At 40.8% G+C, this 23,401-nt stretch overlaps 1 protein-coding gene across 1 annotated transcript; it reads right to left on the bottom strand.

Moving 5' to 3' along the window:
• Positions 1 to 177: 177 nt before the first annotated feature.
• SLC16A12 (solute carrier family 16 member 12) lies at positions 178 to 23,122 on the bottom strand. The gene is given in 7 exon segments (XM_049764618.1): positions 178 to 2,864; positions 9,422 to 9,681; positions 12,733 to 13,312; positions 14,979 to 15,122; positions 16,850 to 16,953; positions 22,899 to 23,037; positions 23,040 to 23,122. Coding segments are annotated over 7 exon segments (1,539 nt in total). The 5' UTR covers positions 23,101 to 23,122; the 3' UTR covers positions 178 to 2,613.
• Positions 23,123 to 23,401: the final 279 nt, after the last annotated feature.

The following is a 23,401-nucleotide window of genomic DNA, read 5'->3' as shown; positions in this document are numbered from 1 at the left end:
GCACTGCTAGGAAGCACTTAGCAAAATAGCTAACATACTGGCAGTACTTAAAAATGGTTTTATTTTCGTGAATCTCTTGATAGGTCAATATCTCAACACAACCCAGACAGGTTCCCTCCCCATCAATTTCAAACCCTTGTTCAAGAACAAAATGTTTTTCCAAACATGACTATAAACTCATTTCATCATTTTATTACAATTTTGAAAGAAGAAAACATTAGTGTAAATAGTCCATTGATTAGTGAAACTGAATCTGGATCAAAGAAAAGGCCCAATGGTACAGTGCATCTAAAAAAAGTAATTTCTTTTGCTCTGTCAATGTCAAAATAAAGCTCTCAGTGATACAAAGATAATTTAAGATGTAGATTTATCCCACCATAATTTTGTTATTGATTCCACAAAACATTTTACCCCCATAAATCAATTTAAAATAAACACGGATCCTTAACAGCAAAATTTTGTGTAGAAAACACCAGGAGACTCTATATTTTCCTTACTGGTCCTTGAAAATGCTTTAAAATGCTGCTCCAGAGAGGAATGTAACTATAAATTTATATATAGTCAACTATCCCGAATATTTTATATAAACTTTAAAAAACTGTTATTTATGCCTATTTTCATGAATATATAATAGTTTATAGAAATTTTATTACAGAACCATATAAACAAAATTTTACTATGATACTTAATATGAAAATACATATATTTAAACTAGTTATATATTTAAAAACCAAAACAAGATCTTCCTTCTCAAAGATTCAAGAAATAACATTCAGTGTAAAGTGCTATTCCAAATACATAGAACTTCATTTTCATTTTGACTTTTACACTTTCTAAACTTAATCTTTAAGTGGTAAATGGGAAGGTAAATGGATTCAAAACAAAACTTTCAAATGAAGTAAAAAGGCAACAAATAACATTCAAATTTCTCTTTGGAAAAGAATTACGAATGACTACAGTTTTCTCCCATTAAGTCAAGCCAGCATTTAATTCTGCAAACTAGCTGTTAGTATTGCAGATTATCATATAATACAGTTCCAGGCAAAGACATTGAAATGCAAGCTGCTTCATCAATCTTAGTCTTCCTTCTTGCTTAGTCTATTTCCAAAAACTCTTGGAGAAAACTCTTACTCAACATGTTCAGTCAACCTTGGGTCTTCCTTGTTGTTTTTTGTTTGTTTCTTTTTTGCAGAAACTTCCTCCTTCCTCTCCCTGGGCCCACACTATAATTTATGAGGGTGTAAGGATGCCGACATTAATCCTAAAAGCATTCACTACAAATGAATGAAAAAGCCCACAAGTTTCCAAGGCCTACATAAATTGATGAAGGACAGTACACCAAGAATTCACACAGGAATAAAGGAATATCACCTTTGGATTATTTTAGAATCATGGTGGTTGTTGTTTTTGTTTTTGTTTTTGTTTTCCAAGCAAAACTGTCAGATCCTGTTCTGAATGATGATGAACCTAGAAGTCTAATCTGAAAAGAAAACTCTCACTAGAGACCTGCTGATTCAAGAATTCAATTCCTGCCCAGTTGGAATCCTGTCAACATTTTTCTGTTCCTAAGAGGAATGTGTCTGCAATTTAAATAAGAGATTTAATTCAGAAGGGGAAAAAAAGGAGTTGGGGGGAGTGGAGGGAAGTGTTGGTGTTAACATTTCAGATAAGACTGAGAAATTGCCCTTATGACTTGCACTTCTGCTACACTGAGAGTGAATTTAGAAGAAGCATTACAGGATCAAGGAAGTGGCTCTGCTTTAGACCACTTGGCCTTGTATGTGTGAGGTCCTAAATTCAATCCCAGGTTTTGAAAGAAAACAAAAACCAATGGAAATAAAAACAAACCCCTCTGGGGTAGAACATTATAAAGGCTAGAAACAGAGGTTGAGTGCCTAGGACATAATCTTAGTAAATAAGCTTTTAATTTCCAGTGTTCTTCTCGAAGATCTTACCAGATAGGGTTGTCTGGTCTTACAATCCAGAAAAGCATGGTATTCCATGATTATTTTGATTTTCAAAGGGGTAACTTCCACAAAGAAAGAGCTGGTTGGAAAAACAAAGGGGTGGGGGCCAGGAAATATGGTTGTAAGGTGGGAATAGACCCCAGTGAGTTTTGGGCATATTCAACATCAACTGCTACTCCAAAACTGAGTCCTTCATCCTACTTCTCCAAAAACCATAAAGTAGGTTGATCTACTTGTCAAGAACTCTGCTCTCCTTATAATGGTGGAAGGAAGAGAAAGGACCAGAGAATTTGGAAGAAATTTACTACCTACTGGTCATCTGCTTGGGTCTAAGATGTCTGGAAATTACCCTTAATTACAGATAATTATATCAGCTTTGTCCTTTACATTCTTCATGGAATGATGTTATTATCCAAAAGAGGTAAATTCAATTGTGAAATGCAAACTGCACATGGGGAAACTTGGAGCCAGACAAGTTTGCTTTGCTATTTGCTAGTTTCCTTTATGAACCTGTTAACAAGAAAATAACAATGATTTTCTTGGAACTTAATCCTTCTGCCAAAATAAAAATCTTCTAAATCATGTATAATTTCATGTTCTCTCTTCTTGTGCCCTGAAGATTTATTCACAGGCTTAAAGTCCTGGGTCAGGTGGACACCGTAAGAGCCTCAGACTCCCCATCTTTCTGATTTAATTCTCTTGTTACAGAATACGCCACTGATCCATTAGTCCAGAGATGCAGCTTGGGATCAGCTTCTTTGGCAAGGAATTGCAGTTGGCTTTTTTTCATCTTCTTTACAAGTCTAGCAAAGCCAAGCAACACTGAACTAAATATCATGGAAAATCCACAGAGAAGAAATGCTGCAGTATAACTTCCAGTCGTGTCTACCAGCCATCCTGTAAGAAAAAACAAAGTTATATTAAGTTATATTGTTGAGTTGAAAAATTCAAATCTAATCACCGGTGAGTATAATAAAAATAAATTACTAGTATCACTATCGATTTTTTTTCTAATCAAATTGAGCAACAACTGAAGTGTGCTTTCTATTTTCTAGAGAAATGTTCTGAAAAGGTTTTGTTGTTATTTGACAAAGTGCTGAGAATAGTAATCACACAATAAGTAAAAGTCTTATTTATATCAGCTGAAATGATAAAAAAGATAAAATTTGCATCACTCAAATAATAAACATCAGGGCTATTTATCTAGAGTATATAAAGAATAAACTTATACAGAATGTGAGTCATATTCCCAGCATTCTTAAGCTATCTTAAGTAACATAGCTAATATATTATTTATTACATAAATATAATATTTCCCCCATCAAAATATGGGGGGAAGAAACGAACAGACAATTTCTCAAGGAAGAAATACGAATGGCCAAAAGGCACATGAAAAAATGCTCCACATTACTAAACATCAGGGAGATGCAAATCAAAACTACAATGAGGTACCATCTCACACCACTGAGACTAGCACACATCACAAAGACCAAGAACAATCAGTGCTGGAGGGGATGTGGAGGGAAAGGAATTCTCATTCACTGTTGGTGGAAATGTCTAGTCCAGCCTTTATGGAAAACAATATGGAAAAGACTGGAAATTGAGCTCCCATGTGATCCAGCTATACCACTCCTAGGAATATACCCCAGGAACACAAAAACACAAAACAAAAATGCCTTCCTCACACCGGTATTCATTCCAGCGCTATTTTCAATAACCAGACTTGGTAAAAACCAAGATGCCCTTCAACAGATGAATGGCTAAAGAAACTGTGGTACGTATACAGAATGAAATATTATGCAGCCGTCAGGAGAGAGGAAGTCATGAAATTTTTCTTTACGTGGATGTACAATGAATCTATTAAGCTGAGTGAAATAAGTCAGAGCTGAGACACAGAATAGTTTCACTCATCTATGGGTTTTAAGAAAAACAAAAGACATTGTTGTAATAATGCCCAGAGACAACAGAGATGAGGGCTGGAAGAACTGGCTCTCGATGTGAAGCTCACGACAGAGTGTGGTGACTTTAATTAGAGAGATGACAACACTAACTATCATGAAAATGTTAATGAGTGAGAGAAGTAGAATGCCTGTCTCAAATACAGGCAGAGAGGGTGGGGAAGGAGAGAGATGGGGGGGGGGAGGGCATTAGTGGTGGTAAGGTTGCACTGGTGAAGGTTTTTTTTTTTTTTATGACTGAAACCCATCTACAATCATGTATGTAATCACGGTGCTTAAATAAAGAATAGAATAAAATAAAATTCTAACAAAAATGTAATATTTCTGGATAAAGTAAAACCCCAAATTTTCAAATCCATACTTTCCTCCTTTTTTATGGTCACACCTGGCGACAGCACTCAGGGATTACTCCTGGCTCTGTGCTCAGAAATTGCTCCTGGCGCCAGCATGGGAGACCATATGGGATGCTGGAATTAGAACCACTGTCCGTCCTGGGTCAGCTACGTGCAAGGCAAATGCCCAACTGCTGTGCTATCTCTCCGGTCTCAAATCCATCCATCTACTGTGACACATCCACAATGCTGTTGGGCATTTTTTCAGAAGTTAAAAATGCAGATGTCATATCTGAAGTCATGTCTCTCATTGCAACAAATTAATTTTACCACACTAGTTTTAAATTTTGAGGAGAACCAGGACATACAAAATACTGGCCCCAATGATTAGAGAATTAGTGAGGTAAAATTAGAACTTGGTAGGTAATTATTTTTTATCGTTTTAAATTTCTCCCAATTTAACTTATATGCCAAGAAAATCTACCAGTCATATGCTTGTGTCCTTTTCTTCTTGCCTCAATTCTGTTTGTCTTTTTTCTTGGGAAGGGGGCACACCCGACAGCAGTGCTCAGGGGTATTTTTTGGGGCCACACCTGGCTCTGCATTCAGAAATCACACCTGGTAAGCTCAGGAACCACATGGGATGCTGGGGAGTGGATCGAATTAGGTTCTGAACCAGGGTCTGTCCTGGGTCAGCTGCGTGCATGGCAAATGCCCTACCGCTGAGCTATTGCTCCAGACCCAATTCTGTTGATCTTAACTGGAATTAAGAATAAAAATTGGGGGCTGGTCAAAAACAAAAACAAGAACAAAACAGAAATAGCCCCTGAGCATTACTGAGTGTGACCTAAAAAATTTGAGGCTGGATAGTACAGCTATAGGGCATTTGCCTTGCACCAGCTGACCTGGGATGGACCTGGTTTCGAATCCCAGCATCTCATGTGGTTCCCCAGACTGCCAGGAGTAATTTCTGAGCACAGAGCCAGGAGTAACCCCTAGTGCTGCCGGGTGTGCCCCCCCCCAAATAAATGAAGATTTCTTTAAAAAAGGGGGGGAGAATAAAAAATTTGATCACTTCATAGTTTGAGATGTGTCAGCTAATCTTTAGTTCCAGGAAGCAGTTTTCCAATGTATAATTCTTTTTTTGTTTGTTTGTTTGTTTCTGTTTTTTTGTTTTTGGGCCACACCCGGCGATGCTCAGGGGTTACTTCTGGCTGTCTGCTCAGAAATAGCTCCTGGCAGGCACGGGGGACCATATGGGACACCGGGATTCGAACCAACCACCTTTGGTCCTGGATTGGCTGCTTGCAAGGCAAATGCTGCTGTACTATCTCTCCGGGCCAATGTATAATTCTTATACGAAAATATTGGTACCAACACTGGCATTCATAGAAAATTGACAATAAAGTAATCGTAAAAGGTCAGCATGAAAAGTTTAGTCTGTCTTACAAAATTGTTAGGGATGGTCAGAGAGAGAGCACAGGAGTTTTGGTGGTTGCATTGCATTGTATCCCACCTAAGCCTTCCTGGCCTACCCTGGTACCTCATTTGGTCCCTGAAACCTGCCAGGAATGATATCCCTGAATACAGAGCCAGGCTTATAGTCCCAGGTACAACTGTGTATGACCCAAACATCCACCCCAAATGTGTATGAACCCCAACTTTTCCTGAAAATAAACTCATGAAAACGATTTCAGTTCAACTGAAATGTCTCCACGTATATGTCCTTTATTTGTGCTTTTCTACACTGAGCAGAATAGGCTGAGCAGAGCATTTCTATTTTAAAGGAAATGGAATAAGTTCAGTAGTCTAATAAGGAATTACATCTTAATATGCTAATACCAGGTTCAGTAGAATGTTCAATTTGCTAAATGAAATCCATGGATTCAGAAAGATGATCCAGGAAGCTCAATTTCATGTAAGCCCTATAATTTAAAAACAAAACAAAGCAAAACAGAACAGAATTGTCCTATTCCTTACATGGTGGGAAACAAAAATAGGGGTGGGGAGCTATGGAAAGAGAATGTGGTAACATTTGGGTGTCGATTTAAAAAATATCTCGGGGCCCGGAGAGATAGCACAGTGGTGTTTGCCTTGCAAGCAGCTGATCCAGAACCTAAGGTGGTTGGTTAGAATCCCGGTGTCCCATATGGTCCCCCGTGCCTGCCAGGAGCTATTTCTGAGCAGACAGCCAGGAGTAACCCCTGAGCACCATTGGGTGTGACCCAAAAACAAAACAAAACAAACAAACAAACAAAAAATATATATATATTACAGAATTTGAATTGATGGAAATTTTTCATCTATAACAGAGAAGTAGCAACTGTTCCATGATTTACTACTTTAGCAAGTGCTGGGGTTTGGAAAACCCCCAAACCCTATATTCTCAACAGCAACTAAAACAGTTTCTCATCTTTGAAAAAAATTCTTTTATTCTAGGCATCCTTTGACTCATTTCTGATGTTGGTTCTCAGAGATCATTTTTAATTGCTGGGTTTTAGTTTGAGCAGGTCAACCTTGAAGTTTATCTCCATCTTTAGTGTATACAGGCATCCCAAGAAAGGTACTGTGTGGGTGCAGAGAACCCTAGAGCTCACCCCCAAAGACTCTGATCACAGTAGAAGGGCCAAGGAATCTTCACTCTAACAAGGACTAGCAGGGTTTCTGGTGGAGGTGGTCCTCCAACCTCATTCTGGAAGATTTGGACCTAGACCACAAACTCCAGGGAGGTTCTGATCTATTTACTGCCTTACCAGCAGTGCCAAGCACAATACTGGCAGAAATATTGATTGGATTTCTTGTTTAATCGTACATTATGTTTCTAGTACACTTTTACAGACTATAAAGCCTTCTGGATGATTTACCTGAAGACTTCAAAACTGGCCTGTGGCTAAAGCATCTTTCTCAGAGTAGTCAAAGCCTCTCTTAGGGAGCACAGAGGATAAAAGAAGGCACTAACAACCTCTGGTTAAATCCTGGGGCTCTTTCTGTTTTGCTTAAAGAAGGTAAATTTCCAGGAAATGGTGTGATTATTTTTTCCTGAAAAGAAAACTGTAGGACAAAAAAATTTGGCATTCTCTGCTAAACTCATATTTCATTCCTCAACAGTTCTATGCCGGCTTATTGTTGTCTCTTTCAGATATCTAAATGTAATTATTAAATTCATCATTTTTGTGGCAAACCACTTTCTCCAGTTTCCTTCTTTCTCTCAACAGTATCATTCTTTGCCTCTTTATGTAAGACATTTTCATTTGATAATAGCAGTTCAAGTATATTTATTCAAAATTAACATAAATCTTGGGGGCCGGAGTGATAGCACAGAGGTAGGACATTTGCCTTGCAAGTAGCCAACACAGGACTGATGTTGATTTGAATACCGGCATCCCATATGGTCCCCTGAGCCTGTCAGGAGCAATTTCTGAGCCCAGAGCCAATAGTAATCCCCGAGTGCCATCGAGAGTGACCCAAAAACCAAAACCAAGAAAAAGAAAAACCAAACCAAAATTAACATAAATCAAATATCGCTCACTGAATCAGGGGCTGGGATTTAACTCAGTGGTAGAACAACTGACTTATGTGAAGCCATGTTCATTCAATGATGTCTTTTCTTTTTAAGTTATCTTTGATATATTTCCTTCTACATGTTCTAAATTCTGTGACTATGTTACACCCCAGGACTTCCTCTTGCTCCCAGAGTGCATTTCCGTTGTTGCTAGTTCACATAGGCCTTTGTCACTTTGTTCCTGATTCACTGGACTGGAATGTTTTCATACGCCAAAGTACCAGATCAATTAACTGCCAAATTGTTGTCTTAAATAATTAAAGATGGATCTGGAGGTCACACCTAATATTCAGTTCCCAAGACCCCTCCCAGAAATGAGCGGGTTTCAGATAGGTACACCTACACCAGATCATATTTTTTTTTTTTTTGGTTTTTGGGTCACATCTGGCAGCGCTCAGGGGTTATTCCTGGCTCTAAGCTCAGAAATCGCTCCTGGCAGGCTCAGGGGACCATATGGGATGCCGGGATTTGAACCACAAGCCTTCTGCCTGCACAGCAAATGCCTTACCTCCATGCTATCTCTCCAGCACCAGATTAAAACTTTCTAAAGTAGTAAAGTAGTCATACTTTCTAAAGTATGACTCTTTGCCATATTGCTCTTTTGTAATACTATTTAATATCTCTAAAGAATCTAGGACTTCACTCCAGCTCCTTTGACAAGTACTCAAGACATTCCACTATGCCACTATGGTGATCAATCTCACCATCCTGTGTCCTCTATTGGTAACCTGTACTCTGTGGATTTCTTTCTTTATATGCCTCCCTTATTTATTGGTTTTTCTTTCTTTTGGGGGAGCACACCTGGTGACGCTCAAGGGTTACTCCTGGCTATGCTCCTGGCTTGGAGGACCATTATGGAATGCCAGGGGATCAAACCATGGTCCATCTTAGGTCACTGTGTACAAGGCAAATGCCCTATCGCTTGCGCCACTGCTCCGGCCCCAATCCTGTATTTGTAAGCCTGAACTGTTGCTGCATTTCAACACTTTCTTTTTTTTTTTTTTTTTTTGGTTTTTGGGCCACACCCGGTAATGCTCAGGGGTTACTCCTGGCTATGCACTCAGAAGTTGCTCCTGGCTTGGGGGACCATATGGGACGCTGGGGGATCGAACCGAGGTTGGTCCAAGGCTAGCGCAGGCAAGGCTAGCGCCACCGCCCGGCCCCTCATTTCAACACTTTCATCAAGACCCTAGTTTGGGATTTTCCCTTTCAAATAGGTTGTTCCTCAGTATGCTGGAAGATTGTAACATAAGGATGTAAAGTAAGATTATCATTTGGGGGGAGCACACCTGACAGTGATCAAGGGATACTCCTGACTCTGCACTCAGAAATTGCTCCTGAAAGGCTCAGAGGACCATATGGAATACTAGGGATCAAACCTGAGTCCATTCTGGGTTGTCTGCATGCAAAGCAAACGTCCTAACCACTGTGCTATTGCTCCGGCCTCCAAGAGATCATGATGTTTTGATGACTTTGCGCCTCTTTCTCTCTCACTTTCCCCCAACTTACTTCCGATCCTCATCGCCTAGAGGTGAGTCAACTCTTTCTACATCACTATGACACAGAGACAAGATGACTGGGGGGTTCTCTGCTGAAACTCACCTGCGATGGGTGGGCTCACCAAGTATGGCACCGCGTGAAGGAAGTAGACCACACCAAGTGCTGAGGATAGCGAGGTAGTCCCCACGATTTCTGCCGTCACTACTGGAATCAGGGTCACGTAGGCACCGTCAAAGTAGCCAAAGGTAACCGAGAAAGGCACTAGCAGAGGAAGATTCTGAAGCAGGGGGAGGCAGAGATAGCAGAGTCCATCTAGTCCCACGGCAAAGAGGTAGCAAACATACTGGTAATTCTTCAGACATCTGTGGAGTATGAAGAACAGGGGTGAGTGTTGCATGCGTAGGCCATATCACAAAGCCTTAGTACCATGACCACCCAGACAGATACCCTTGATCTTCTTTCTCCTTATCCACAAATATAGGTGGAATTGATTCTAAATATTATATTCATTGTTTGTTTGTTTGTTTTTTGGGGCCACACCCGGCGGTGCTCAGGGGTTACTCCTGGCTGTCTGCTCAGAAATAGCTCCTGACAGGCACGGGGGACCACATGGGACACCGGGATTCGAACCAACCACCTTTGGTCCTGGAACGGCTGCTTGCAAGGCAAACGCCGCTGTGCTATCTCTCCGGGCCCTAAATATTATATTCATAACATGCTGGAGAACAGGGGTTGAATCCTGATTAATTACCAAGATAATTACTAACCATCTTACTAATTACTAATAAAATTACTAATTAATAATATTAATTAGGGGCCGGGCGGTGGTGCTAGAGGTAAGGTGCCTGCCTTGCCTGCACTAGCCTTGGATGGACCACGGTTCGATCCCCCGGTGTCCCATATTGTCCCCCTCGCCAGGAGCGACTTCTGAGCGCATAGCCAGGAGTAACCCCTGAGCGTCACTGGGTGTGGCCCAAAAATCAAAAAAAAAAATAATAATAACAATAATAATATTAATTAATTATCAATTACTAATTACAATACATGAAAAGCCACAGATTCATTCTCAGGTCATAGAGCTCCCCATTTAGGATAATATGAATAGCTTGCTCTCTTTAATCCAAATAAACAGACATTAGCTGGAGAAATGACTATGTTTCCTATATTTAATTTCTTTTTTTGTTTTTTTGTTTTTGGGCCACACCCGTTTGATGCTCAGGGGTTACTCCTGGCTAAGCACTCAGAAATCGCTCCTGGCTTGGGGGGACCATATGGGACACTGGGGGATCAAACCGCAGTCCGTCCTATGCTAGCGCTTGCAAGGTAGACACCTTACCTCTAGTGCCACCTTCCCGGCCCCCTTAATTTCTTTATTTTATTTTATTTTTTTATTTTTGGGTCAGACCTGGCAGGGCTCAGGGGCTACTCCTGGCTCTATGCTCAGAAATCTCCCCTGGCAGGCCTGTCCTTCAGCATGAAGACAAACGCCCTCTGTACTATATCTCCAGCCCCTTATACTTAGTTTCTAATCTTGAAAGTATTTTCTTTTTTCTTTTTTTCCCTTTTTCTCAGGGGTTATTCCTGGCTCTGTGCTCAGAAATCACTCCTGGCAGGCTCGGGGGACCATGTGAGATGCCAGGATTCGAACCACCGTCTGTTCTGGTTTGGTTGCATGCAAAGCAAACACCCTATACTGTGCTATCTTTCCAGCCCCATAAACTTGAAAGTATTTTCTAACTTGCACTTTCAAGCACAAGTATGTGGCATCAGTTCCTACTATTATTATCACTCCATATCCTCCCCCACTGAACTTCATCTTCTCCTCTCTCCGTCACCAGCCAGATTCTGGGTGTGGTTCAGAAGAAAGACCACCACAACCACTGGCAGTTGCCTTACCTACAGAAGGACTTGACTGAGGATGCGGTAAAATCTTCACCAGTACTTGTAGTTACCCTACTGCCCAATACCATTAGAATAGAAGCTGACAAAGTTTTGGTTTAAAAAAAGGTGGTATTTTCTATCTATTTTTCTTTTTCTCCTTCCTTCCTTCCTTTCTTTCTTCCTTCCTTCCTTCCTTCCTTCCTCCCTTCCTTCCTTCCTCCCTCCCTATCTCTTTCTTTCTTTCTTTCTTTCTTTCTTTCTTTCTTTCTTTCTTTCTTTCTTTCTTTCTTTCTTTCTTTCTTTCTTTCTTTCTTTCTTTCTTTCTTTCTTTCTTTTTCTCTCTCTCCCTTTCTCTCTCTCCCTCCCTCCCTCCTTCCTTCCTTCCTTCTTCCTTCCTTCCTTCCTTCCTTCCTTCCTTCCTTCCTTCCTTCCTTCCTTCCTTCCTTCCTTCCTTCCTTCCTTCCTTTCTTCCTTCCTTCCTTCCTTCTTCCTTCCTTCCTTTCTTTTGTTTTTGGGTTTTGGGGCACACCCGGTGACACTCAGGGGTTATTCCTGGCTCTGCACTCAGAAATCGCTCCTGGCTTGGGGGACCATATGGGACACTAGGGGATCGAACCATGGTCTGTCCTAGGCCAGCTGCGTGTAAGGCAAACATCTTATCACTGTGCCACCGCTCCGGCCCCAATCACTTGTGAACTAAGAATGTTACCTACCATTTTCAAATGGTAGGAGAAAGCATTAAAGAACAATATTATATTGGGCTGGAGCTATAGCTATATAGTAGGGCATTTGCCTTGCACGGAGCCAACCCGAAACGGACCCAGGTTCAATCCCAGGAATCTCATATGGTCTCCCAAATCTGCCAGGAGCGATTTCTGAGTGCAGAGCCAGGAGTAATGCCGCTGGATGTGGCCAAAAACAAAACAAAAAAACAAAAAGAACAATACTATTATATGACATGGAAAATTCTAATTTCAGTATCTACCAAAAAAATCTTAGTTCTGTTAATGACTGAAACCCAACTACAATCATGTTTGTAATCATGGTGCTTAAATAAAGAGTTTATAAAAAGAAAATAGAAATATTAGCACGTTCTGCCATGGCTGTTCTTGTGCAGAACTGGCAAGAATACAATCCACAAAACCAAAAACTTTTACTCTGTTTACTTTTTTTTTTTTCGGGCCACACCGGTTTGATGCTCAAGGCTTACTCCTGGCTAAGCGCTCAGAAATTGCCCCTGGCTTGGGGGGACCATATGGGACGCTGGGGAATGGAACCTCAGTCCTTCCTTGGCTAGCGCTTGCAAGGCAGACACCTTACCTCTAGCGCCACCTCGCCGGCCCCTACTCTGTTTACTTTTACACTCAATTTACTCTGTCCCTAGGGAAAGCATGTCAATCTCTGGCAAGAAGGAGCAAGAGAGTTACCTTCTGATATTAAAGGTAATGTTAACTTTCAGACCTAGGAATTCTATAGGACAAAAGTGGTGAGGGAAAACTGAGTTTAGTCATCGTGTAGGGAACCCATTTTACCTTCTGTCTGTCAGCCATCCAAAGGTGATATTGCCAATAATGTCGATCACACCAAGTATGGACATCAGGAAAGCAGCTTGCTGGTGATTCACTCCGACACTCAGAGCATAAGGCACTAAGTAGACAAAGAGGGGGCTGCAGCCATACGCCATAAACAGGACAGAGATGGCTAATACGACAAAGTCTGAGGTCAGCAAAAAGCTGTATTCCTGTTGCAAAGAGTCCCAAAAGCAGGTCTGCATCCATTCTTTGGTCAAATTGGAACAGGACGAAGCCTGCTTACAGTCTTGTTTCTGAGTTCGATCCACATGGTTCTGCTCTGGAGTCGGATGATCCTCTTTAAGAGTAATGGGTCGCATCAAAGCCCCACAAACACAGAGATTCAAAACAAAGCCACCTAGAATGAGGAGTGCTCCCCGCCAGGAAAACTGTTCAATGAGGAGCTGAACCACAGGGGCCAAGATGAAGGTACCAATGCCACTTCCTGACATGGCGATCCCATAGGCCAGGGCTTTCCGTTTGCTGAAATACTTGCCAACCATGGCGATAGCTGGAGAGTAACAGAGTGCAAATCCAAGACCTGGGAATAAAGAGACCTCCGTGAGTCAACATTGAGATAGGTGGAGGAGCCAAGGAAAGAACATTCTCAATGGGGCAGAGAGATAGCACAGTGGATAATATGCTTGCCGTGCATGTGGCTGACCCAGGTTTAATTCCCCGAACCCCATATGATAACTCACCAGGAGTTATCTCTGAGCACAGAGCTAGGATGAAGCCACGAGAGTAACTCCAAACTGAAACCAAATCAAACTAAATCTCTTTGATCTCTTTTTTAAGGGGGGTTTTGGGCCACACTTAGGGGCGTTCACAGGTTACTCCTGGCTCTGCACACAGAAATTACTCCAGGCAGGCTTAGGGGATCATATGGGATGCTGGAAATAGAACCCAGAGTGCAAGACAAATGCCCTATTGCTGTGCTACCACTAACCAAGTCACCCTGATTTTGTGCAGTGAGTGCTCCTATCCATGTGACTTATGGGATCCAGAGCTGTTGCTTCTTTTTCTACAGGGCTCTTTCTGCTTCTCTAAAGTATACTTCTGGAGCTGGAGAGATAGTATAGCAAGTAAGGACACTTGCCTTACATGTGGTCCACCCAGTTCTATCCTCAGTATCCTAGAGATGGTTTCCCAAGCCATTACCACCAAGAGTAATTCCTGACTACAGAGTCAAGAGTCAGATCTGAGCATGACTGGGGATGGTCCCTAAACTAACAAAAAAGTACACTTCCAAGGGCGATATATGTGGCCCAAGAGGCAGAACACTTGTCTTGCATATGTAAGGCCCTGAATTAAAGTCAGCACCAGAAGACTAAAGCATGTTTCTGTAACATTGAGAAGATGTAGTATCAGAACATTCACAGGAGGGGTTCTGTTTAAAATGATGACATCCCCTGGATCAACTGGACCATGACTATTGTCGACTACAGATACATTTTAATATCTTGGCAAAGATACTGGAAGAGAAAATTCATGGATGAAAATTCGCATTACCCTGGCTAATATCTTGCTGTATCTGAGGATAAAAATTTTGCTAAATACTGCCACCACAAGGAAAATGAACAATTACATTTACCACAGGGCTGAGTTAAATAGTTGTATATTTTTATTACTGTAGCACAATCTATTGCATTTACAGCTCCTTAGTTTGATCATTAAATAGACATAAAGTTGGTTAGTTAAGTTTTATGTCTAACAAAATGACTATTGTATATATCATTACTCTGCTTGACAACTACTCAATGAACTGGAGTGAGAGGAGTAGAAAATTCCTGTACCCCAGAAAGATTTGTTCATTCATGGTAAGAAGCTTACCACAAAGAGTGGGAGGGTGTGCTGTTAGGACAGAGAAGGGACCACCATGACCATGATAGTTGTAAATAATCACTCTGGATAAGAAAATGAATGCTAAAGGAGGTAAAGGGATATGTAACGGGATTGCAAACCACATTGTCTAACTGAATAAAAGGAGGAAAAGATATATATATACATATATATATATAGAGAGAGAGATACAGAGACAGAGAGAAAAAAGCAGGGAAGAGTGGAAGGGAAACTGGGAATATTAGTGGTAGAAAGTGAAGGGATGGTGTTGGAACATTGCATGACTGAAACCCAACCATCAATAACTTTATTACAATGTATATCATAGTTATTCAATTCTTTTTTAAAAAAAAAAGTGCCCTTACCTGTAAGAACTCCCAGAGTGAGGTAGAGATGCTTCAAACTGGTAGCAAATGAGCCCAGGATGAGACCAGTAGATGCAAGCAAGCCACCAAGCATGATTCCCACTTGACAGGATAAATGGTTACTGACCACACTCCCAAGTGGTGCTTCAAAAGCAATAAAGAAATTTAAAAGAGAGGTCCAGTGAGGATTGTGAAAAGTCTATGATGCTACAATGGCAAAACAGAAATGGTTGACCTTTCTGGCACCAAGCCCATTCCACTCTTCCTACAGATTTGGAAACTGAGGACAGAGGATAGCTGCATCTAGTCTCCTAATTTATATTTCAGGACTCATTTTCTGGCTCAGTTTCATTCCCATCTCAAATGCTCTTTAAAATCATCATTGAATTCTGATTTCAACTTCAAGTCACTTGCCTAGTGATGTGCTTTGTACATCTGATGTCACTGAAAGTAAGGACTGTTGAATGATGGAGAATAAAATGAGAAGTATTGTGTAATAGTATCTAGCAAGAAATATCTTAAGCTACCTGGCCTTACCTTGACCTTTTGCCTTAAAGGTGGCTGACCCAGTTCAATCCCTGACATCCCATATGGTCCCCCGAGCCTGCCAGAAGTGATTTCTGAGTGCAGAGCCAGAAGTAACTCCTGAGTGCCACCAGGTATGCCCCCCCAAATTTATAAAACATAAACCCCAAGATTAGTTTTCTTCACTATAGCTGAAATGGGAGTTTCTAGCAACACTCTACACTCTACGTTGCAACCTTTGGGTTCCTTGGTTGAAATTACAACCATGGTGAATGTTCTTCTTTCATGATTGAACCAACTATCCTTTCTCAGTACTTGTCTAACTATGAAAATTTATATGAAAAATGAAGAAACTCATGAACCAAATTTTGTACCTCATTGGGAAGAGAACAATGCAAAAATAAGTCTTGAGAGGTAATGCACATGTTGACAGTCACATAAGATGATTTGGTAAGAGATCACTGTGTTATGCAATGACTGGTTATAGAACTGAAGTATTAAAAATCAAACCATTTGGAAGACAGAAGCCAAGAAAAGACTTGGCTTAACTGTTTCCAAAATCAAAACAAGTCCTATAATGCCCATCACCGTATTTTTATATGGGAGCACCAAATGATATATGTCTTTTTGAGTATATGAACTATCTGTTCCAAATATGACATTAGTAAAAATTATTCACTCCAGGGCCAGAGAGATAGCATGGAGGTAAAGCGTTTGCCTTGCATGCAGAAGGATGGTGGTTGGAATCCTGGCATTCCATATGGTCCCCTGAGCCTGCGGGGGGGGGGGGGGAGGGGGGCGGGGGCGGAAGGGAGGTGGGGAGATTTCTGAGCATAGAGCCAGGAGTAACCTCTGAGCACTGCTGGGTGTGACCCAAAATAAAAAAAAATTATTCACTCCAAGAAAAAATCTGGTTGGGTTTGGCTAATTGTAGGATTAATTTTTTATGCATAATCTTAGACAATATTAAATCACTGTGCTATTTATAAAAACTGGTAATCAGCAGAGTCTAAAAGGAAAAAAGGGAAGAAGAAAAAGAAGGAGGAGGAGGAGAAGGAGATGGAGGTTTGCCACAGAGGTTGGGGAGAGGAATGGAAGAGGGTGGTAAGAAAACTGGGAACATTGATGATGGGAAATATACATGGGTGAAGGGTGTTAGACGTTGTAGCCTGAAATTTTCTAATTGTAAAATAAAACAACTAAACAACCTTGTAAACCATGGTGTTTAAACGAAGTAATTAAAACCAAGCAAACAAAACAAAACTGGTAATCAAAGGCACTGAAAAGTTATTGATATGTCCAGTTGAAGAGCAGCCAGTAATTGCTAGTGATTTATTGATACTCACCACAGAGCATGGTCACACAGTCTACAATGGAATGGATCCATGCTGTTTGTGCATAATCCTGAGAGAAATATGTCTGGAATTCCACAAAAAATATTGAGATGCATCTGGAAAATAAGGTGCAAATATTATATATATATATATATATATATATATATATATATATATGTTGGAGCTGGAGAGATAGCATGGAGGTAAGGTATTTGCCTTTCATGCAGAAGGATGGTTTGAATCCCGGCATCCCATATGGTCCCTTGTGCCTGCCAGGGGCGATTTCTGAGCATAGAGCCAGAAGGAACCCCTGAGCGCTGCCGGGTGTGACTCAGAAACAAACAAACAAATATATATGTGTATGTATATAATGAACATGACATGGACTTGGGTCAGAGCTTAAAGTTTTTGTTCCATCAATTCTAGCCTTTATGAGGTGGGTTTTTTTTTTTATTATTTGTTTTGATTTGGTTTGGTTTTTGGGTCACATCCGGCAGCGCTCAGGGTTTCCTCCTGGCTCTACTCTCAGAAATCGCTCCTGGCAGGCTTGGGGGACCATATGGGATGCCGGGATTCAAACTACCATCCTTCTGCATGCAAGGCAAATGCCTTACCTCCATGCTATCTCTCCGGCCCCGAGTTTTAATTGATTTTCAATCATATATTGCTAGACCATAAATGGAAAAAAACAGAAGTTAACCATCAAATCATTGTAAAAGATAAGGGTTCATCATTAAAGGGATAATTCAATCTAAATGGTTGTGAAGATCATTATTCTAGGGAAGATATGATGGAAGATTTTTAAAAAAGCATTGATTAAAATTTCAAATTTGAAGATACATTGATTTATTATTATGTAGGCTTTAGGTGTTCAACGATATATCATTGAAAAACAGGTTTAAACCATGCAAAATTTACATTATCAATAAATACAAGATAGGAGCCAGAGTGATAGCACAGCAGTAGGGCGTTTGTCTTGCATATGGCCGACCTGGGACAGACCTGGTATTCCATATGGTTCCCCGATCATGCCAGCAGCGATTTCTGAGTGCAGAGCCAGGAGTAACCCCTGAGCACTGCAGGGTGTGGCCCCAAAACCAAAATAAATTAAATAAATACAGTGTAGTGTTTTAATTTTAATTAGTATTTTTAATTTAAATGTATTTTCTTTTTCTTTTTCTTTTTTTCTTTTTTGGTTTTTGGGCCACACCCGGCGGTGCTCAGGGGTTACTCCTGGCTGTCTGCTCAGAAATAGCTCCTGGCAGGCACAGGGGACCATATGGGACACCGGGATTCAAACCAACCACCTTAGGTCCTGGATCGGCTGCTTGCAAGGTAAACACCGCTGTGCTATCTCTCCAGGCCCTTATTTTCTTTTTCTAATAATTTTTACCTCTAACTTTCTTGTAGGATTACAGTATTTGATATACATAATATACAAAACATGCATCAACTGACTTATCTGTAGAACTTCTGGTCAATGACAGGCTATAGTAATCAAGCTATGGGAGAATTAGTAATTAGATGCAAGTCTTCAACCGCATTGGGCTCTGTGTCTCTAGTTTATGCATTGTTCAAGTGGGAACTGTACATGCTACACTATGATAACTACCAAAAGTTCAGTTTCCACTCTCTACCATATAATCAATTCCCTTTACCCATTCTACCAACACCCTTCCCTTCTGGTCAAATCATCAATCCATTCTCAGTCTCTGTCTAGGATACTATTTTAGTTTTGCTTTGCATATTTAATTGCTTAATATATTTATATTTCATCTATGAGTAAAATCATGTATTTATCTCTGTATGATTAATTTACTCAGAATAATACTCTAAGGGTTCATCAATGTTAACACGAATAGCAATATAGGTATCTCTTTCATAACTGAGCAGAATTTCATAAGGCACACGCGCCACATTTTTTTAAGTCTACTTATTCCTACTTCATTGTATCATTATTTACAACCAAGATATAAAAAAAACTTACATGATCCCTTGATGGATGGTTTCTTATTATTTTGATATTTTGCTAACGTCTATAACTTTTACTTGGTTGCTACATAACTTAAATTTAGATAACTGTTACACATAACTCAGCTATTTTACTTATAGGTTTTTAACTAAAGTTAAACTGCTGTCAAAATCTAACAATAATAGCTACATACTTAGGTAACATATTCTGGGAACTATTTATAACAGCCAAATAGTAAAACTTATCTAGCTGTACATCAACAAAGGAATGGCACAGCAGTAAAATGAAATGTGATTAGGTGTTATAAAAGATTATTTGTGCTGTATTTGTTTCTTTTGAAATAAATCAAAATATAACAGGTTAAAAAGGGAAGAAACAGTAAGGGCTTATTATTATTATTATTATTATTATTATTATTATTATTATTATTATTATTATTTTGGTTTTGGGGCCACACTCGGTGACACTCAAGGGTTAGTCCTGACTATGCACTCAGAAATAGCGCCTGGCTTGGGGGACCATATGGGATGCCGGGGATCGAACTGCAGTCCGTCCTAGGTCAGCTGTGTGCAAGGAAAATGCCCTACTGCTTTGCCACTGGTCTGGACCCATTAATGGCATATTATTATTGTTGTTATTATTATGGATTAGGGCTACACCTAGTGGTACTTGGGTTCTATTCCTGACATAGTGCTTGCTTCCAGTTAGGAAGCCATTTAGTTCCAAGGGTTGAACCCAGGGCTCCTTCATTCAAAGTAAGTGCTCCAGTCCTATGAGTCACCTCCCAGTCCCAATAGGGCTTATTTTTATAAAAACAATTCTAAATATTTTCAACATGTTTTTAAAAAAACTGAAGGAATATGAAACAAAAATTTACCTAATCATTCTATTTAGCGATATCACAAATGCCTTTTTATGTCTTTTTTTTTGGGGGGGTGTCACACCCGGCGGTGCTCAGGGGTTACTCCTGGCTGTCTGCTCAGAAATAGCTCCTGGCAGGCACGGGGGACCATATGGGACACCGGGATTCGAACCAACCACCTTTGGTCCTGGATCGGCTGCTTGCAAGGCAAACACCTCTGTGCTATCTCTCCGGGCCCCTTTTTATGTCTTGATTCGGTTTTGAATGACTTTTCTTTTCTTTTCTTTTCTTTTTTTTTCTTTTTTCTTTCTTTTTTTTTTTTGGTTTTTTTTTTTTTTTTTTGGTTTTTGGGCCACAGCCGGCGTTGCTCAGGGGTTACTCCTGGCTGTCTGCTCAGAAATAGCTCCTGGCAGGCATGGGGGACCATATGGGACACCGGGATTCGAACCAACCACCTTTGGTCCTCGATCGGCCGCTTGCAAGGCAAATGCCACTGTGTTATTTCTCCGGGCCTTTGAATGACTTTTCAATGAAAATAATTTATTATACAAGCAGAAATGTGTGCATTTATATATAATCCAGATGCATCTACATGGGGAAGCATATAAAGACACTTTATGTTAAAAATAAGTAATTACTTAGGGCAAAATGAGTCACGGGTGATCCAGAACAATAGTTTGTACTACTGTACAATTTTGAATGAACTTGGAACATATTTGTTGGGTATCATAAGTCAGAACAGGGAGTTTTAAGAGCTTTAAGTTAAAAAAAAGAGCTTTAAATTAATGGCAGGGGAGAAGTCATATATTGTGAGGTCAAGGTGAGATAGCATATCAGTCCCTTTGAATAGGAACATACTATCTCAACACATGTGAGACCGATGCGGTGGTGCTAGAGGTAAGGTGTCTGCCTTGCCAGCGCTAGCCTAGGACAGACCGCGGTTCGATCCCCCGGCGTCCCATATGGTCCCCTCAAGCCAGGAGCGACTTCTGAGCGCATAGCCAGGAGTAATCCCTGAGCATCACCGGGTGTGGCCCAAAAACAAAAACAAACAAAAAAAAATTATACTTAGTGTCAAAAAGTTGAAATCGGGCCCGGAGAGATAGCACAGCGGTGTTTGCCTTGCAAGCAGCCGATCCAGGACCAAAGGTGGTTGGTTCGAATCCCGGTGTCCCATATGGTCCCCCGTGCCTGCCAGGAGCTATTTCTGAGCAGACAGCCAGGAGTAACCCCTGAGCAACGCCAGGTGTGGCCCAAAAACAAAAAGTTGAAACCTTTCTTTATATTAACAAATTTTGGGTTTTCTTAGGGTTTGGGACCATACTTAGAGGTGTGCAGGGTTTATTCGTGGATCTGTGCCCAAAATCACTCCTGGCAGTCTCAGAGGACCATATGGGCGCCATGGATTAACCATGGTCAGCCGCATGCAAAGTAGATGCTCTACTCACTATCACTATGGCTCCATTTTTAAACAGGTTTTTTTGTTGGTTTTTTTTTGTTTGTTTGTTTGTTTTTTGGTTTTTGGGCCACACCCGGCGGTGCTCAGGGGATACTCCTGGCTGTCTGCTCAGAAATAGCTCCTGGCAGGCATGGGGGACCATATGGGACACCGGGATTCGAACCAACCACCTTTGGTCCTGGATCGGCTGCTTGCAAGGCAAACACCGCTGTGCTATCTCTCCGGGCCCGTTTGTTTTGTTTTTGGGTCACATCCGGCAGCGCTTAGGAGTTACTCCTGGTTCTGTGCTCAGAAATTGCTCTTGGCAGGCACTGGGACCATATAGGATGCTAGGAATCAAACTGAAAAATCTAACCAAGTAAGTAATCTAAGCAAGTAATTTGTAGATCTTAAACATATTAAAAATCAGTAACATTTCTATGCATTACATTAACTACAAAATTTCAGGAGGGGAAAAACACTTGTATTTACATGATACATGATACACTAAGTGGGAAAGAGATGAAATCTTTTAATTAATTAAATTATTTATTTATTTATTTATTTATTTTGAGCAGTGAAGTAAAAAAGCATATTTTATTCTGAGATACGGAGGAAGGGGAGAGAGGATAAAAAAGAAAGAGGCCAGAGCAGTGGCGCAAGTAGTAAGGCGGTTTACCTGTGTGCACTAGCCTAGGATGGACTGTGGTTGGATCCCAGGACGTCCCATATGGTCCCCCAAGCCAGGAGCGATTTCTGAGTGTATAGCCAAGAGTAACCCCCTTCTAAGGGTCTCTCGCCTTTTTCTTTGAAAAAGGCCAAGCTCGCCCTCTGATTGGACATTGTGTTTAAACCTGGATTAGGGAGGTTCCTTAAACCTATAAAAGACACCTTCCTAGATTACCCAGGGCTTCTGGTTTCAGTCTGCATGGCTGTCCCCGGAGCCCCAGAGCTCTGGAATAAACCCCGCTTTGCTTTTACATTCTCTGAAGAGATGTTTCGTGGTCTTTATTGAGGTAATGGACTTTTTCCCAGACCCTGGGCTTCCCCCTTGGGGCCTGGGCTATCCTGGATCTTGGGCCTTCCTCAGGCCCTAGGCTTTCTCGGTCCCTCTTTACAAGTCCCACCATCATAGCTGAAAAATACGGAAAGCAAAACTCTAGATTTTAAGTTTCTGGTGAATCAAAAGATTTTCAAGGATGACTTGAATGAACCTTCTATGTTTTTCCTTTCTGAGATGAACTACTTCTGAAAACAAATGATTGGGATAGTTGCAGTATTTAGTGTAAAATTAGTGTCCTAATACTCCAGGCTTATGCTAGATATCACAAAAGAAACCACTAGCCAAGTCTCCTAAGTTTCAAAAACTCCTTAGAAAAGTAAAATAAAAAAAAAAGAATCTCAAAACAAAAACTCCACCTACCTTGCAAAAAAAAGTCTGAAAGCAGATAAAGAAAATTCACACACACACAAACATACACACGCTATGCATATGTGCTATCACCACATTTCAGAATTAAAATGAAGCATACTGGATCAGAATGTTAGTACAGTGGGTTGGGGTGCCTACATTGTACACAGCCAACCATTGTTTAATCACCAGCACCCAGATGGTCTCCTGAGCCTGCCAAGATGTGATTCCTGAATACAGAGGCAGGAGTAAGCTCTGAGGTGTGGCCTCAAACCCAACCCAACCCAACCAAATGAAAACAAACAAATAAACAAAAGGTGTGCATGTTGGGGTGACAAGCTCAACCATTCTGATAATACAGAATATAATCCCACCAACCTGGTAACTGCCCGGGTGCAGATGGTGACAAGGAAACAGCCAGCTACAATCATCCAGCCCCAGCCCCCATCTGGAGGGGAGACAGACAGCACTCTGTTTGCTCTTGCCATCGTTCTGATCTTTTTCTCTTCTTTACCAAGTTACTCAACAGTCCAGTTAAGATCTTGGAAGAGTTTGCTGTCCAGGAGCTTTCCGTTGGCATTCAAGATTGTCATAGAATGCTACCTGGTACATTGGTGATCAGCCATCTAAAATTAAAAATGAGTATTATATTTAAACTTTAAAGGTTGATTTTTTCATCTGGTAAAAATTGTTAAGACTTTCCTGTTATATGTGATTACTCGTAACTATGAATATTGCACTGTGGCAAGACGATATATGTTGCCTTCAATCCCTATTTTTCTTTTAAATGACAGATCCTCTCCTATTTTAGCTCAATATACGCACCCAGTTTGATACTATTTTCCTAGCCCTTCTTGAAGGTAGGTGTGGCTAAGTGGCTT

This window comes from Suncus etruscus, chromosome 17 (genome assembly GCF_024139225.1).
Source record: "Suncus etruscus isolate mSunEtr1 chromosome 17, mSunEtr1.pri.cur, whole genome shotgun sequence".
Taxonomy (NCBI): Eukaryota; Metazoa; Chordata; class Mammalia; order Eulipotyphla; family Soricidae; genus Suncus; species Suncus etruscus.
Note: the sequence above shows the minus strand (reverse complement) of the source record. Positions and strands in the feature narration are given on the sequence as shown.